The 18,684-nt window shown below is 33.0% G+C and overlaps 1 protein-coding gene across 1 annotated transcript; it reads left to right on the top strand.

Moving 5' to 3' along the window:
- The first annotated feature begins 2,512 nt into the window (after positions 1 to 2,512).
- On the top strand, positions 2,513 to 16,741 carry LOC126882580 (uncharacterized). The gene is made up of 6 exons (XM_050647553.1): positions 2,513 to 2,592; positions 2,870 to 3,053; positions 6,743 to 7,072; positions 9,705 to 10,034; positions 12,667 to 12,941; positions 16,723 to 16,741. Exons 1-6 carry the CDS (start codon positions 2,513 to 2,515, stop codon positions 16,739 to 16,741), a joined length of 1,218 nt encoding a protein of 405 aa, XP_050503510.1.
- Positions 16,742 to 18,684: the final 1,943 nt, after the last annotated feature.

Consider the following 18,684-nt stretch of genomic DNA (forward strand, 5'->3'; position numbering starts at 1 on the left):
AGTTTCCCATATTACGCGTTACCCAAGTTACGCAGACACACTGTATAAAAAATATAAAACAAAAATGTCTTTTTTAACAAAAGTCCATTTAATGTTGAATTTTAGATTAATTAAGAATCCTCCTTTCTCATTCTTGACTCATTGAAAATAAATGTCTTAACCTTTAACCAAGAAATATTTTCGAAATTAGGTTGATGTTTCTTAATAAAATCTTCGCATTCAACTTTTCTTAATGCTTTCTTCGATGCTATTTGGTTTGAAAAAAATCTTCGCATAATACGTTTTTGGTTACAAGTCCATTTTAGTCTTTCACCTAAAAACAACAAATTCAATAACACATGAACACAATACTTTACAAAAGAGCTACCATTTTTTTTTGTGAAAAGTTGTCATCGGATTGTTGTATTTCTGGTACATTAACAATTTGGTGTATATCTACTTTATCTAAAAAAAAAAAACAAACAAACAACAATTAGTTTCTAGTATATTTTAGAGACATAAATAATATACCAAAATATTTTTCTTTTTCGTCTTTTTGATACATTTTCTTTGATTGTATTTTCATTGATTCCTCTTGTCCTTTTTCTTTATTTTCTATATATTCTGTTTGCGACTCAAAGAATTCAGTTTTGGATTGCATAGATTCGTTAAATTCCATATGGCGTGGTTCATTCCCTATATCTAGTTCATCCATATTAATATCTACCTCTTCCAGTGTTTTATTTTTAAATTCAGCTGCATTTCCCTTTTCCATTATCTGCAAAATCTTTAACACTTTTTTAGAAATAAAAAGAATAAGTTTTTTTGATTAGACTCATAATTTACGCAAAAAAGCCGTGTATAACTTTGAAAACTGTAAAAACCGCTAATTTTTTTCAACTTTGAAACTGAGATAATTCAATTTTTATTTATAATTAATTACTGCTAGGCCACAATGTTAATTGAAAACTTGTTTACTTTATTGTACCTAAACAGCTAAAGACAAAAATTTGATTATTAAATATGATTTTCTAAAAAATTTTTGCTTTCCAAGTATATTATAGTCCAATCAACAGCCATTTTCTCGTGGAATTTTGAGAACCAAGGTCGATTTCCTTGAAAATTTGGATTTAGGTAGTAATTATAACCTTTGTCAAAATCTACTCTATGCCGAAGTGTGCTTTTGCCCTGGGGGTGTAAACAACCCTATCTAGGGGATGAAATTTTTTTAATCAAAATGACTATGGAAATCGGTAGAGTGACCAATTCTGAGTAAATTTTGTTTTATAAAATTTCTTTGGAAAATTGACACTTTCGAAGTTATTTGCGATTGAAACTATGCATTTTTCTCACGTAAAGCTATGACAAAAGCTCACGTTTTATAACCGTTTTTTAGGAATAACTTAAAAAAAATTAATTTTATAGAAAAAAAAAACATAAAAAACAAAATTGTAGCTAATAAAAAACAAAGAGATGCGCGTCTGAAAGACCTATATGTACACCCAATAACAACTGAGGTTGTTATTTAATCTTTAAAGGATGGTTATTTTTTCGAAGAACATCGAAATGGAGAACCTTTAATCTCAAATATGTAACTCGAATTTCGTGCAATTTTTTGGAAAAACTTAACAGAAATCTTTTAAAGTTCATTAAAATACCTTTGCAAATAAAAAGCTCTGACAAGTTTTTTTGCATAAGAACTGACTGACTTATGACGAAAATAAAGTCACTTTCCACCCATTAAACACTAATAACTACTTAATATGTATAGCCACTGTTGCTATATAATATGGATTATAAATCTGTACATTTACCTTAGCTATGCAATTTAATCAAATAAAAAATTTCAGTAAATAAAAAACCTCGTTTTTTCCTCTATTTCACTCCACAATAGAATTACTCAGTTCTTACAAGAAAAAAATTAATGCTTTCAGAGTATTCTCTAGTGACTCCAAATATAACTACTAAACGTTAAAGGGTTAATACTTTATAATTATTATTATTATTATAGTTAAATTAGGATACTTACCTTGTACATTGTCGTCTAATAATTTAAGTATTCTTTTCGTTCTGTCTCTCATGGTAATGTTAACACCCAATTTATTGTTTATTGCACACACTTTGACTTATTGCACACAAAGATCACCTTTGAAAATATTTTATTATTATAGAACCGGAGATATAATCTGCATCGATCGCAGCGATTTTAACGGTATTACAAATCGGCGCTAAATAATACAAGTGAGGTTATATTAGGGAAAGGCGGTGTTGTCAGATTTATGGTGCCACTATGCCACTTTTTCTATTGGTGCCACATTGACTACAATTATATAGTTACATACCAGTGATGTGGGAGGGAGAGGATGTGACATGTGCCGAGAATATGGGATCGGTTCGGCCATGTTACCTTTCTTATTGACACTATTGACAGGTCGTGTTGTTTGGTGAATTTGTGCATTTAAAGAATTTATTTTATACATTATTTTGAACTTATTTTTGTTGTGTGTTTCAGTGATTTTGTAGTGACAATAATATGCCGTCGTGTGCGTACCCATTGTGTGATTATAATGCCGGAAATAAGAAAAAATTCTCCTCCAAAGTCACTTTACATGGGTTAGTATGTAAACGTAAACAGTGTACAGGGCGGTATTGGGTCTATTGAATAAAAATAAGTATTTGCTTTTACTTCCTCGTATTTAAGTATTTACCTAATAGTAATTAAATAAAGCATTAAAGAAATGATTTTATTCAATTAATATTAAGTAATTACTTAAATACTTGTAAGTAAAAGCAAATACTTCTTTTTATTCAATAGACCCATTATCCATTTTAGTGATAATGCATGTAAAAAGAACAGGTAATTTTTTAAACTTGGTTTATATGGTTGTAGTTTTCCTAAAGATGTTAAAAGGAGAGAGGCCTGGATTCAGTTCGTAAATAAAGAGAACTGGGAACCCAGGAAAGGTAGCAAATTATGTACAAGACATTTTGAAGAGAGGCATGTAGATAGGACTTCCTTAGCTCATCCTATTCGTTTGCGAGAAAATGCAATCCCTACAATTGGTGAATCTCAGGTAACAATTATTATAAATATTAATAAATTATATAAATAAGTAATTAATTAAAATAATATAAGTAATATTCTGAAATAGGTACACCTTGAACCTGAATATTACACAACATACAATAATTTCAGTAATACATTTTAGGTCTGGATCAAGCGTATGAAAAAAAAGTTGATTAATAGCAACCTGAAAATTTGTTAATAGCTTAAGGGTGTCTAGTCGGATAAACTTTGATATATGGGAACACTGGAACGGGGGAAATTTTAATTGTGGAACAGGTTAAAAATTTGAAACAGTCAGATCACGAAAACGTCAAATGTATTTTGTCCGACAGGGCTTCCAATTGATTTGTTACCCTTTCATGAAACTCTCATGCAAAAATCAGACTGAGATTTATCACCTGTCATAATTCCTGTCATTTGACATCTTCTGTGTGTTCCACTCATTATAATTCCCATTTGGTGATAAATAGCAGCCTGATTTTTGCATGAGATTTTAATGAAAGGGTAACAAATCAATTGGAAGTTCTGTTGGACAAAATACATGTGACATTTTCGTGGTCTGACCGCTACAAATTTTTAACCTGTTCCAAAATTAAAACTTCCCTGTTCCAGTGTTCCTATATATCAAAGTTTGTCCGACTAGGCACACTTAAGCTATTAACAAATTTTCAGCTTGCTATTAATCATGTTTTTTTTCATATGCGGGATCCAGACCTATTTCACTTGCTTTCATTGGCAAATAAGTTTGTATAGGTAATAGGTGTGTACGGGCAGATTTCAACTAGGTTCTTGATATTATTTTTATAATTTTGTATATTATGTACTAAGTAAATTATAAAATACTAATTAATTAAATTAAGAGGTCTCCTATCAAGGTTCAAATTTTTATAATATTTTGTAGGAATAACTCATTTATGAATTCTTTATTAAGCACTTATACAATCTAAACTTACCTTTAGCCTTTTAGAATGGTGTGGAATACGGAATAATTACTTGCATTCTACATATAAATACATTCACAAAATGAGACATCGGAAAACATAGGGAGTAATATTCATGTCCATGATACTGCTTTAAAATGATCAAAATATTCACTAACAGAGTAAAAAGCAAAACTCAGAAGATATTTTTTCAGAATTACTTTAAATTTATTGATTGTAAGGTTTTTATTGTTGTAAGGTTTAATAAATTTCTTAGGTGACAGGAAGAGTGTTGTGAAAATTAAAGAATCAAGCTCAGAACCATACATGACAAACAAAGGAGTACCACAGGGATCCGTGCTGGGACCATTATTATTCCTAATTTTTATTAACGATCTACCAGATCACATAAGGGCACTTATAATATCAATGTTTGCTGACGATACCTCGTTAATAGTCTCTGCACGTACACTCGAGGAATTACAAATGGCAATGAAGACTGTTGTTGACTGCTTTAGATGCTGGTGTAATACCAACAGACTCATTTTAAACATTGACAAGACAGAAATTATTTATTTTCATTCATACAACTCATCAACCAATGACTATAACTTAACCATCCATGATAGAAACAATATGTTATCTTCCACTCAGTCTACAAAGTTTTTGGGTGTGTTCATTGATTGTAATCTGAAATGGTCAGAGCAAGTGAATTCAGTGAACATGAAATTGAATAAAGCTTTTTATGCTACATCTAGAATTAAAAACACACTACCCATATCGGCATTAATAAACGTTTATTATAGCCTTGCTTACAGCCACATGTGCTATAATGTAATTTTATGGGGGAACTCAGTAGATAGTGCCAAAGTGTTCATTACCCAAAAAAAAATTATCCGTAAAATTTTTAATTTGGATTATCAACAATCTTGTAAACCAATTTTTATTAAACATCAAATTTTAACTTTCTACTGCCTATATATCTATAAATGTTTACTCTATGTAAAACAGGAAATAAATACATTTCCAGTAAATGCAGATAATCACTATTACAATACAAGAAGTGCTGAATCTTTACGAGTTCCTAAACACAGAACATACAAATTTCAAAATAGCTTCAGATATATGGGTCTGACCTTATACAACCATTTGCCAAAAGCTGTGAAAGAAATACCACTCTCCACTACATTTAAAAAAAATGTTAAAGATTTACTCATAACAGAAGCATATTATTCGATAAATGAATATCTGGAGGACAAACTGCAGTAGCTTCATATTTTACTTGTAAGAATGTTATTTTTATATATTTTATGTTTTGTCAATTTTTGTTACACTGTCAATATTGTATTATACACATTGATGTTTTTTTTATATACTGAATTGTGTATTGACGTATCCTATACATTTATTTTGAATGTCTTAAAGGATCAATAAAGTATGACGATGGCTATGACTATGTGGCACATGACAGAGGCTCGAAACAAATGACTGTGAATGAAAAGTCCTATACCCATGAACGATCACATCAATCACTTATTTTGTATTTAATATCTTTTTTGACGTCAACTTTACAAAGTAACAAGGCACTTACGCAACACACACACTACACATTACTCCCCTGACTTAGTAATAAGTTATACAATTACGTGGCTAAAGGTTCTAGTTCTAAACCAAAGCCAGAATCAGAGGAAAAAAAATCTTTTTCTATAACAAACGTTTGTTATTTATAGAAAAAGACAGCAAATACAAAATAAGTGATTGATGTGATCGTTCATGGGTATTCTTTCATTTTTCCGACTGTATATTACTGTTTATTTATATTTTTTTATATTCATAATATTATACAGTGAGGATGTTTGAGTTTGCATAAATTCATTATCTTGAGAATGGGCAAATTTGAAGAGAAATCCTCAGACAGGTCGATTTTTGTTTTTAATTTAGGACTTTTTGGCTTATATATAATACTAGTGACGTCATCCATCTGGACGTGATGATAGCTCATGTGAAATGGTATTTTATTCTCTATGCAGTAATATAAACAATAACCTAATTAATTATTCATACAGGGTAGCAAAAAAAATGTTTTTGAATTAAATTAATTGAGATAATAAAAATGTACCTATGTAATTTATTTAATTCAAAATACATTTTACTGTGGTCCGAAAACAGGAAAAAAATGTTTATTTAATACATAAATATTGTTTTTCGCTTAAATTGTCTGCCTCTTACCAGTTTGAACATTTAATTTAAGAGAAAAGCAATGTTTATTTTCGAAATTAACATTTTTTTCTGTTTTCTGACAGCAGTAAAATGTATTTTGCATTAAATAAGTACATACATTCTTCTTTTTGTCTCAATTAATTTAATTCAAAAAAATTTTTTGGCCCCCTGTATAAATAATTAGGTTATTGTTTATATTACTGAATAGAGAATTAAATAGCCTTTCAAATGAGCTGTCCCACAACCCCTACTCCCATGTAAAAAAATCATCGATTCCGTCATCCACGATGGATGACGTCACTAGTATATATATGCCAAAAAGCCCTAATTTAAAAATAAAAATCGACCTGTCAGGATTTTTCTTCAAATTGGCCCATTCTCGAGATAATGAATTTATGCAAACTCAAACGTCCCTCACTACATATTCATATATATTGGTTTTATGTTTATTTAATACTTATTCAGTATGCTTTTTTATTTCTTGTAAATCTATATTACATATTTTATTATTATCTCTTTGATATTGTGATATTTAGCGTTTGTTTTTTTCTTTTAGGTGCTACAAATGCAGGAGAATTCAAAAGTGAGGATATTATCTAATATCAGTATAATGTCAGAAAGGAACGTAATTTCCAATGTATCTCCAGATATTCCTAGTACATCATGTGAGTTAACTCCTAGGAAGTGGAAGATATCTAAAGAATTAGGTCGTTCGCAGAAAATTAGTAGTGAACGAAAACGAAGATTAAGGAATGTTCGTCGAAGACTACAAAGAAGTGAGAAACAAGTAGCTAACATGAAGAATGTAATTGAGAAACTCAAGAAAACAAGGTTGGTTCAAGAAGAAACATTGGATCTTCTTGAAAAATTAGGAGCACCTAAAGAAGTTCTTCTGAGGCAGTTAAAAAAAGTTGAAAAAAAAGCGCTACCTAAGCAATATTCAGAGCAATTGCGGACATTTGCTCTGACACTACATTATTACTCACCTGCGGCGTATAAATATGTTAGACGAACATTTGATACATGTTACCTCATCCTAGAACTCTAAGTAGATGGTATACAGCCATTGATGGTGAACCTGGTTTTACGAAGGAATCTTTCGATGCCTTAAGACTGAAAGTCAACTCATGTAATGACAAAGTAATATGTGGTCTAATATTTGATGAAATGTCTATCCGGCAACAGGAAGAATGGGTTCCAGGCAAAAAATGTTATGGGTATGTTGACATAGGTACTGGTGTACAGGAACTGGTGTTAGCCAAAAACGTCCTTGTATTTATGGTTAACTGTATTAATGCGCATTAATTAACAAGCAACCCTCCTATTCGCGCAGAAAACGGCGAATGGGCCAAAAGCAATAAAGAAAAATCAGAAGTGTTTGCAAAATATCTCACAGACGTCTTTCAACCTTTCCCTGCTGAGAATAATCAAAACTTTGAAGCATCCATCCAACAATTTTTAGAATTTCCATACCAGTTAGAACTTCCACCGGAAAAGTTTAAGGTAAATGAAGTGATCAAAATAATACAAAATCTTAAATCGAAAAAGTCCCCAGGCTTCGATCTTATATCCAGTAAAATTATTAAACAACTACCCAGGAAAGGAATTGTGTACCTCACTCAATTATTCAATGCAGTATTAAGAACCGCATATTTCCCTCTCCTCTGGAAAGTCGCAAAAATTATACTAATTCCCAAACCAGGAAAGCCGCTGGAAAATGTCAAATCATATCGACCCATAAGCTTACTGCCGATAGTGTCAAAGATCCTAGAAAAACTGATACTCTCAAGAATTCAACCACTCCTATCAGATCGAGAACTAATCCCTGCACACCAGTTTGGATTCAGATCCCAACACGCAACCATAGAACAGGTTCATCGGATATGCAGAACTGTTAATCAAGCATTGGAAGACAAAATGTACTGCACTGCCGCTTTTCTAGACATCTCGCAAGCATTCGATAAAGTCTGGCACACAGGCCTTCTATACAAATTAAAAAATATGCTTCCTCTCACTCACTTCCTAATTTTAAAATCCTACCTCCATAACCGTTACTTTTTTGTACAACATAGAGATGAGTGCACGTCTCTATTTCCAGTTGGATCTGGAGTTCCACAGGGCAGTGTTCTGGGGCCAGTGTTATACCTATTGTACACAGCAGACTTACCAACAAACTTTCAAACCACTACAGCTACATATGCAGACGACACAGCAGTGATGTCAGTACATCAGGACCCACGGATAGCTTCTCAACTTCTGCAAACCAGCCTCAACAAAATGCAAACTTGGTTAAAACGGTGGCGTTTTCAAACAAATGAAACAAAGTCGGTTCATATTACCTTCACAAACCGTAAAGGTCACTGCCCGCCTGTATATATCAACAACCACCAACTAAAACAGCAAGCAACAGTCAAATACCTTGGAATGCATCTAGACCAAAGATTAAACTGGAGAACACACATTTTTATGAAGCGTAAACAACTTGGTCTCAAATTACACAATCTTTACTGGCTGATTGGTCACAAATCATCACTTTCGATGAAAAATAAAGTACTTGTCTACAAAGCAATTTTGAAGCCAATATGGACTTACGGGATCCAACTTTGGGGTACTGCATCAAACTCCAATATCGAAATCTTGGAGAGGTTCCAGTCGAAGGTTCTTCGAATAATCACAAATGCCCCATGGTATGTTGCAAATATTATTATTAGACGCGATCTAGAAATTTCAACAGTAAAAGAAGAAATTACCAACTTTGCACAGAAATACGAAGACAGACTGGCACAACATCCAAATGTACTAGCCAGAAACCTGATGAGCCAACCAGTCAGACGGAGACTTAGACGAAATACACCTAGTGATTTACCATCGCGATTTTAGTTATATGTGCCGTAATTCCCAGAGACAAACAATTTTATATCTATGTAAAATATTTGTAAAGAAAATGATTATTGAATCATTTTCTCCAAGTCACCTACACTAGTGGTCACAACATTTACTTATTGTAACTTGTTTTACAGATTGTAAATAAATTAGGACGTTAAATAAAAAAAAAAAAAAAAAAAAAAATAAGTACATACATTCTTCTTTTTGTCTCAATTAATTTAATTCAAAAAAATTTTTTGGCCCCCTGTATAAATAATTAGGTTATTGTTTATATTACTGAATAGAGAATTAAATAGCCTTTCAAATGAGCTGTCCCACAACCCCTACTCCCATGTAAAAAAATCATCGATTCCGTCATCCACGATGGATGACGTCACTAGTATATATATGCCAAAAAGCCCTAATTTAAAAATAAAAATCGACCTGTCAGGATTTTTCTTCAAATTGGCCCATTCTCGAGATAATGAATTTATGCAAACTCAAACGTCCCTCACTACATATTCATATATATTGGTTTTATGTTTATTTAATACTTATTCAGTATGCTTTTTTATTTCTTGTAAATCTATATTACATATTTTATTATTATCTCTTTGATATTGTGATATTTAGCGTTTGTTTTTTTCTTTTAGGTGCTACAAATGCAGGAGAATTCAAAAGTGAGGATATTATCTAATATCAGTATAATGTCAGAAAGGAACGTAATTTCCAATGTATCTCCAGATATTCCTAGTACATCATGTGAGTTAACTCCTAGGAAGTGGAAGATATCTAAAGAATTAGGTCGTTCGCAGAAAATTAGTAGTGAACGAAAACGAAGATTAAGGAATGTTCGTCGAAGACTACAAAGAAGTGAGAAACAAGTAGCTAACATGAAGAATGTAATTGAGAAACTCAAGAAAACAAGGTTGGTTCAAGAAGAAACATTGGATCTTCTTGAAAAATTAGGAGCACCTAAAGAAGTTCTTCTGAGGCAGTTAAAAAAAGTTGAAAAAAAAGCGCTACCTAAGCAATATTCAGAGCAATTGCGGACATTTGCTCTGACACTACATTATTACTCACCTGCGGCGTATAAATATGTTAGACGAACATTTGATACATGTTACCTCATCCTAGAACTCTAAGTAGATGGTATACAGCCATTGATGGTGAACCTGGTTTTACGAAGGAATCTTTCGATGCCTTAAGACTGAAAGTCAACTCATGTAATGACAAAGTAATATGTGGTCTAATATTTGATGAAATGTCTATCCGGCAACAGGAAGAATGGGTTCCAGGCAAAAAATGTTATGGGTATGTTGACATAGGTACTGGTGTACAGGAACTGGTGTTAGCCAAAAACGTCCTTGTATTTATGGTTAACTGTATTAATGCGCATTAATTAACAAGCAACCCTCCTATTCGCGCAGAAAACGGCGAATGGGCCAAAAGCAATAAAGAAAAATCAGAAGTGTTTGCAAAATATCTCACAGACGTCTTTCAACCTTTCCCTGCTGAGAATAATCAAAACTTTGAAGCATCCATCCAACAATTTTTAGAATTTCCATACCAGTTAGAACTTCCACCGGAAAAGTTTAAGGTAAATGAAGTGATCAAAATAATACAAAATCTTAAATCGAAAAAGTCCCCAGGCTTCGATCTTATATCCAGTAAAATTATTAAACAACTACCCAGGAAAGGAATTGTGTACCTCACTCAATTATTCAATGCAGTATTAAGAACCGCATATTTCCCTCTCCTCTGGAAAGTCGCAAAAATTATACTAATTCCCAAACCAGGAAAGCCGCTGGAAAATGTCAAATCATATCGACCCATAAGCTTACTGCCGATAGTGTCAAAGATCCTAGAAAAACTGATACTCTCAAGAATTCAACCACTCCTATCAGATCGAGAACTAATCCCTGCACACCAGTTTGGATTCAGATCCCAACACGCAACCATAGAACAGGTTCATCGGATATGCAGAACTGTTAATCAAGCATTGGAAGACAAAATGTACTGCACTGCCGCTTTTCTAGACATCTCGCAAGCATTCGATAAAGTCTGGCACACAGGCCTTCTATACAAATTAAAAAATATGCTTCCTCTCACTCACTTCCTAATTTTAAAATCCTACCTCCATAACCGTTACTTTTTTGTACAACATAGAGATGAGTGCACGTCTCTATTTCCAGTTGGATCTGGAGTTCCACAGGGCAGTGTTCTGGGGCCAGTGTTATACCTATTGTACACAGCAGACTTACCAACAAACTTTCAAACCACTACAGCTACATATGCAGACGACACAGCAGTGATGTCAGTACATCAGGACCCACGGATAGCTTCTCAACTTCTGCAAACCAGCCTCAACAAAATGCAAACTTGGTTAAAACGGTGGCGTTTTCAAACAAATGAAACAAAGTCGGTTCATATTACCTTCACAAACCGTAAAGGTCACTGCCCGCCTGTATATATCAACAACCACCAACTAAAACAGCAAGCAACAGTCAAATACCTTGGAATGCATCTAGACCAAAGATTAAACTGGAGAACACACATTTTTATGAAGCGTAAACAACTTGGTCTCAAATTACACAATCTTTACTGGCTGATTGGTCACAAATCATCACTTTCGATGAAAAATAAAGTACTTGTCTACAAAGCAATTTTGAAGCCAATATGGACTTACGGGATCCAACTTTGGGGTACTGCATCAAACTCCAATATCGAAATCTTGGAGAGGTTCCAGTCGAAGGTTCTTCGAATAATCACAAATGCCCCATGGTATGTTGCAAATATTATTATTAGACGCGATCTAGAAATTTCAACAGTAAAAGAAGAAATTACCAACTTTGCACAGAAATACGAAGACAGACTGGCACAACATCCAAATGTACTAGCCAGAAACCTGATGAGCCAACCAGTCAGACGGAGACTTAGACGAAATACACCTAGTGATTTACCATCGCGATTTTAGTTATATGTGCCGTAATTCCCAGAGACAAACAATTTTATATCTATGTAAAATATTTGTAAAGAAAATGATTATTGAATCATTTTCTCCAAGTCACCTACACTAGTGGTCACAACATTTACTTATTGTAACTTGTTTTACAGATTGTAAATAAATTAGGACGTTAAATAAAAAAAAAAAAAAAAAAAAAAATAAGTACATACATTCTTCTTTTTGTCTCAATTAATTTAATTCAAAAAAATTTTTTGGCCCCCTGTATAAATAATTAGGTTATTGTTTATATTACTGAATAGAGAATTAAATAGCCTTTCAAATGAGCTGTCCCACAACCCCTACTCCCATGTAAAAAAATCATCGATTCCGTCATCCACGATGGATGACGTCACTAGTATATATATGCCAAAAAGCCCTAATTTAAAAATAAAAATCGACCTGTCAGGATTTTTCTTCAAATTGGCCCATTCTCGAGATAATGAATTTATGCAAACTCAAACGTCCCTCACTACATATTCATATATATTGGTTTTATGTTTATTTAATACTTATTCAGTATGCTTTTTTATTTCTTGTAAATCTATATTACATATTTTATTATTATCTCTTTGATATTGTGATATTTAGCGTTTGTTTTTTTCTTTTAGGTGCTACAAATGCAGGAGAATTCAAAAGTGAGGATATTATCTAATATCAGTATAATGTCAGAAAGGAACGTAATTTCCAATGTATCTCCAGATATTCCTAGTACATCATGTGAGTTAACTCCTAGGAAGTGGAAGATATCTAAAGAATTAGGTCGTTCGCAGAAAATTAGTAGTGAACGAAAACGAAGATTAAGGAATGTTCGTCGAAGACTACAAAGAAGTGAGAAACAAGTAGCTAACATGAAGAATGTAATTGAGAAACTCAAGAAAACAAGGTTGGTTCAAGAAGAAACATTGGATCTTCTTGAAAAATTAGGAGCACCTAAAGAAGTTCTTCTGAGGCAGTTAAAAAAAGTTGAAAAAAAAGCGCTACCTAAGCAATATTCAGAGCAATTGCGGACATTTGCTCTGACACTACATTATTACTCACCTGCGGCGTATAAATATGTTAGACGAACATTTGATACATGTTACCTCATCCTAGAACTCTAAGTAGATGGTATACAGCCATTGATGGTGAACCTGGTTTTACGAAGGAATCTTTCGATGCCTTAAGACTGAAAGTCAACTCATGTAATGACAAAGTAATATGTGGTCTAATATTTGATGAAATGTCTATCCGGCAACAGGAAGAATGGGTTCCAGGCAAAAAATGTTATGGGTATGTTGACATAGGTACTGGTGTACAGGAACTGGTGTTAGCCAAAAACGTCCTTGTATTTATGGTTAACTGTATTAATGGTGCCTGGAAAATGCCTGTAGGATATTTTTTGATAGCTGGCTGCACTGGAGAACAGAAAAAAGGTTTGGTTCTGGAGTGTCTGCGAAAGTGCCATGAAGTAGGTGTAGATGTTGTAAGTGTTACTTTTGATGGGGCTCCTGTTAATCTTACGATGGCTAAGCTATTAGGATGTAATTTGAATCATTCATCCCTACAAACTTTTTTTAAACATCCTTGTACAGACAAGGATGTAGTTATAGTTTTAGATCCTAGTCATATGATTAAGTTAATTCGTAACACTTTAGGTAATAAATCTAGTTTTGTAGATGACAAGAATAGATTTATTGATTGGAGGTATTTTAAGGAGTTGCATCATCTTCAACAGAGTGAATCTTTTCATTTAGCCAATAAATTAAAGGCCCAACATGTTTATTTTCGTAGACAAAAAATGAAAGTGTCACTGGCTACTCAGGTATTAAGCGAAAGTGTTGCAGTAGCTTTAGACTTTTGCAATAAAGAGTTAGGTTTGTCACAATTTTCTGGAGTTGAAGCAACTGTTAGATTTGTAACAATCATGAACAAATTGTTTGATATACTTAATTCCAGAAGTTTGTTGCAGCATGGCTTTAAAAAGCCTTTAAGTTTAATTAATTATGATAACACTGTCAATTTTTTAAATGAAGCAGACAAATATATTAGTGAGTTAAAAGCAGCTCCAGGTCAGGACCTCTTAATGTTAGATACAGATTGTTTTACTGGATTTCTTGGATTAAAAGTATGCATATCCAGTATAAAAGTTCTTTTTAACCAGTTAGTTGTTTCTTCTACATTAAAGTATTTACCATTTTATAAGGTATCACAAGACCACATAGAATTATTTTTTAGTTCAGTTCGAGCACAAGGCGGTTACAATAATAACCCAAAGACATTTTCAGTCAGCTTATAAAAAAATTTTGGTACATGTTGAACTAAAAAATAAATTTAGTGGTAACTGCTTTCCTTTGGAAGATTTAACTATTTTAAAATGCAATCCCACCGATCACATTAATATCACTTCCAGAGATTATAGGTTGAGTGGTAGTTGCACTACTGACGTGCCAGTAGATATAAGTGATCATGATCACAGCTATATTAATCCCTTTTCTGTTTATTCAAAAAGCATAATTACATATATAGCTGGTTATGTTGTGTTTTACTTACAAAAAAGAATAGTCTGTAATGAATGTTTAAGTGCCTTAGTAAGTGTCACTCGTAACAACTTTTTATTTTCATTTATTGATAAAAAAATAAAAAAGGATTGCAATATCCATCTGAGAGTGTGATCGATATATGCTTTATGGCTGAGAAAATTTTAAAAGAGGTCCCTTCTCCAACTCGTATGAATACTGATGAGTTAGTTACAAACGTTTTGCGGAGGTACATAAACAACGACATCTTTTTAAATTTACTTAGTCATAGCATGGATCAACAATTCTCAGATAATCACAGAATGCTCCTAATAAAGGCTGTAGCTAGTCGCTATATTGATATTAGGATGTTCTATATGTGCAGGACTAGGACTGACAAATCCCGCACCACGAGACCTCTAATTAATAAAGTAGTAGTATTTAGTGGACACTAAATAATTTGTTGTGGTCAATACAATTTACTATTTTATTTGGCAATAGGCCACAATTTTAAGTTTGCCATTGTCAAGTCCGCAGTTCCGGTCTGTTGAGGGATATTCCAAACCATTTTTTTTTGTTTATAAATGAAAAAAAGTATAGATTTTTTCTTGTACTAATTAATGCATTAGAACATTCGGCACAAACTATTTTTAGTTTCAATGAGTGAACAAAATGACCTGCTCTATATATGCAATCATAATGCCTACTTCATTAAAAGCTGGATCTTGCGATAAGATTTTTAAAATCTCTTGAAGATTTATTTATGTGCACGATGGGATTACATTTTAAAATGGACACTATGTAATAATATGCAGTTGCCTCTAAAGCTATCACTTAGTTCAACATGAACTAATAACTTTTTGTAAGCTGAAATGAACTGGCGAGCTGTCGTGTCATAATTAAGCCACCTCCCAGATAGCACAAGTACGTTTTATGGACATCCAATGGACGTACATCTGTGTACATTGGAACGTCCAATGGACGTCCCGCTAAGGTACAATGGACATCCGATGGACGTCCAACGAATGTCCAGAGTTCACAAAATTGGACGTCCATAGAACGTCCGCTACAAACGTACATTGTACGTTGTATTGGAGCTTTCAGTGTACACCTTTTGTACATTCAATGTACGTCTTATGGACATTTGTAGGGCACTTTTCAGAAAGCAATCTAGTATCCATAATTTTGTGAATACATAGCAAAAAGCCTTTATAGGAAATAGTTCCTTATAATACTAAACTTATACTTAAAAATATTACACAAAAGACCTTTTTTATTACTCTTTACTATAACTTCATTATAATATATACTTTATTATAAGAACTAGGAACTTCATTAATGCACGACTGCACTTGCACGATAAACAGAAAACACAAATATATCACAGGATGTATTTTCATAAAGACGAGATTCAGATAATGACGCCCTAGGAAGCATGCACATTAAAAGAGGTTTAATCTCTGTTCTGTTTCTGTTCCAAACTATTTTTAGAGTCAGTACCGTTGTTGTATATTACAAGCGCGTTTGCCATTCTGTGAATTATCATAAATAAACCATCCTTCAGTATTCCACAACAATTAACAGCGATAATCCCCTAAAAGTACCTGCCTAATACTATCTTTCACGACCGATAGCGCGAAGAGCGACAACGTTGTCAAGAAGATTCTCATTTAGTTTGTATTGGGACTTAATATAATAGTCGCGTTTTGTGTAAAATATCCATGTACCACAAATGGATGTCCAATGTACGTTGAAATCAAACGTCCAATGGACGTCCCGTAATGTACGTACATAGTATGTCCAGTTTTGGTCCATGGACGTTTGGACTTTAAATGTACGTTATATGGACGTACATCGGACGTTGTGTGCTATATGGGCTTGTGATCTAATACTTTCAAAAAATAGCTATATATGATCCTGGGAGAACTTATAGAATGGTAAATAAGTTAATATGCCAGAAGTTACAAATGATTTGTATAAAAGATGTAAACTTTTTATGTCTACTTTAAGACCTCAAAATCCTATGTGACGAAGAGTGTCTAACAAAAGAGCACCACCAACATTAGTTTTTAACACACTAAGGTATTTTTCAGTGGACTATAGAAAACTACTTATTTCTGAATAATTTTGAATACTTTCTTTTATAACTAAACTGTAACAAATTTCTAGATTTAAGGACGTCAAATAAATTATTCATTATCATAACAAATCTAGCTGTGGCTTCAATTTACGTTAATTGCTATAACTGCAGTTCCTTTGAACAAAAGACCAAAGCGGATGCAACGCTTTAGTTAAATAAATGAGTAGCAAGACGAACTGTTTTTTTTTGGTTATAAAAAGCTACATACTGAAATGATTCTTGTTCTTGCAAATTTGCGAAATAAGCTCTTGTAGGTAATTCCACAATATAACTTCATTGTTATCATCGAACATGATACACATCCCTCCTAAGGTATTATACGAACTAATTTTAACATATCGCACACCTAGTTCATTTGTGCCACAGCTGCAAAAAATTCGAATTTTGGGTTAAGTCTGTAAAATATTGCCTATATAATGGCCCATCTAATGCAATACAGCCTGAACTAAAATATTGTTTTGGATACGTATAAAGTAAGTTACTTCGGTATTTCACTGTAGGGTTTTTGGAGGTTTTGAAAATGCAATACGGTCATAACTGGGAGATGTGACGATAATATACACTGCCACAATACAACCGATGTAATTCAATACGTTCAATACGGCCACAACTGCAAAAATCAAGAGAGATGTGGCGATAATATACACTGCCACAATACAACCGGTATAGTTCAATACGGCCACAACTGCAAAAATCAATTGATTTTTTCATTATATTGCCGCCGTATCTCCTAAGTATTGTTTTATAAATGACTTTCTTCACAATGCAATATCGCCATAACTATCAAAACAATAATAACGTTTTATTTTTAATAAATTGTAATAAGATCCAGCCAATAAGTGTATAATTTACTACCTAAATTGTAATTTTGAAGCCAGTCACTCTCAAAATAAATTATTTACAGGGCATAACGCATTTACTACAGAACGTTTTGCTCATTTCTCGAGAATATTGTGTTTTGCACTTGTGGCACTATTGAAGTAGGTGTGAGATATGGCAAGGATCCAAAAACAGTACATCATCACCATTTAAAGGATGTTTGAAGCTCGTTTTTAAATTATTATGGTTTAGGTTACAGCCAAGATGAGCTGCCATTGTGAAATTTACTTGGCGGCCCTTTACAAGTTATACTTACTACCTTTATGTCAATGTTATGGGATTTGTGTAGGCACTATTGGACTACACCTTTTGTTTTTTGCTCTCCTGTAATTCCTTCTATTAAAAAATATCCAACTGGAACCGTGAAATGGCCATTGATACAGTTCAGCAAGAAAACAAAGGCGTTAGTGGCCTCTTGAGATCCTGTTCCCATATCGATATAACCATAGCATTTGTCTCTTTCAGCAACCCATTCCTCATGTTGTCGGATAGAAATTTCATCTAATTAAACTGCATAATTTATCAGGATCTAACAATGCTTTTGTTTCCAAAGATCTAAAAGACTGCAGTAAAGCCAGGTTTACCATCAATACTTTGATACCATCTGTTCCATGTTCTTGGGTGCAACAAGTAAGTTTAAAAAACTCTCCTTACATAATTATATGCAGCAAGTGAATAATAATGTAGGGTCAAAGCAAAGACTTTAAATTGCTCCGAATATTATCGAGGTAGTGATTGATTTTTACATTTTCTATTGCCTTAGAATAATTTCTTCTGGTCCATCTATTTTTGAAATAATATCCAGAACTTCTTCCTCTGAATAATTATGTTTCCTAAGTTCCGACTCAATATTCTTCATGACTGCTAGCTTTTTCTCTCTTCGTAGCAGTTTTTTATATCGAGGAAAATTTTCTTCTTCTTCGGCTACTGATTAATCTGCTGCGATTTAATTGTACCATTATAGTTCTTCTATTATATTATACTTTGAATTACTTTTTATACTAGGTCTCTTTTTTTACTCACAGAAACTAGTATAGCAAAATTAAGCCGCTTGTCCATAGAAACCACAATGAGTTGTAAACAAGAATAAACGGTACGGCATGTTGTTGATA

The sequence above is a fragment of the Diabrotica virgifera genome, chromosome 3, assembly GCF_917563875.1.
Source record: "Diabrotica virgifera virgifera chromosome 3, PGI_DIABVI_V3a".
Lineage (NCBI taxonomy): Eukaryota > Metazoa > Arthropoda > Insecta > Coleoptera > Chrysomelidae > Diabrotica > Diabrotica virgifera.

Coding starts and splice junctions, on each gene's coding strand:
- LOC126882580 (XM_050647553.1), top strand. CDS start 2,513: ATGCCGTCGTGTGCGTACCCATTGTGTGATTATAATGCCGGAAATAAG. Junction 2,593..2,869: donor TCCAAAGTCACTTTACATGG/GTTAGTATGTAA, acceptor ATATGGTTGTAG/TTTTCCTAAAGATGTTAAAA. Junction 7,073..9,704: donor AATTAGGAGCACCTAAAGAA/GTTCTTCTGAGG, acceptor TTTTTCTTTTAG/GTGCTACAAATGCAGGAGAA.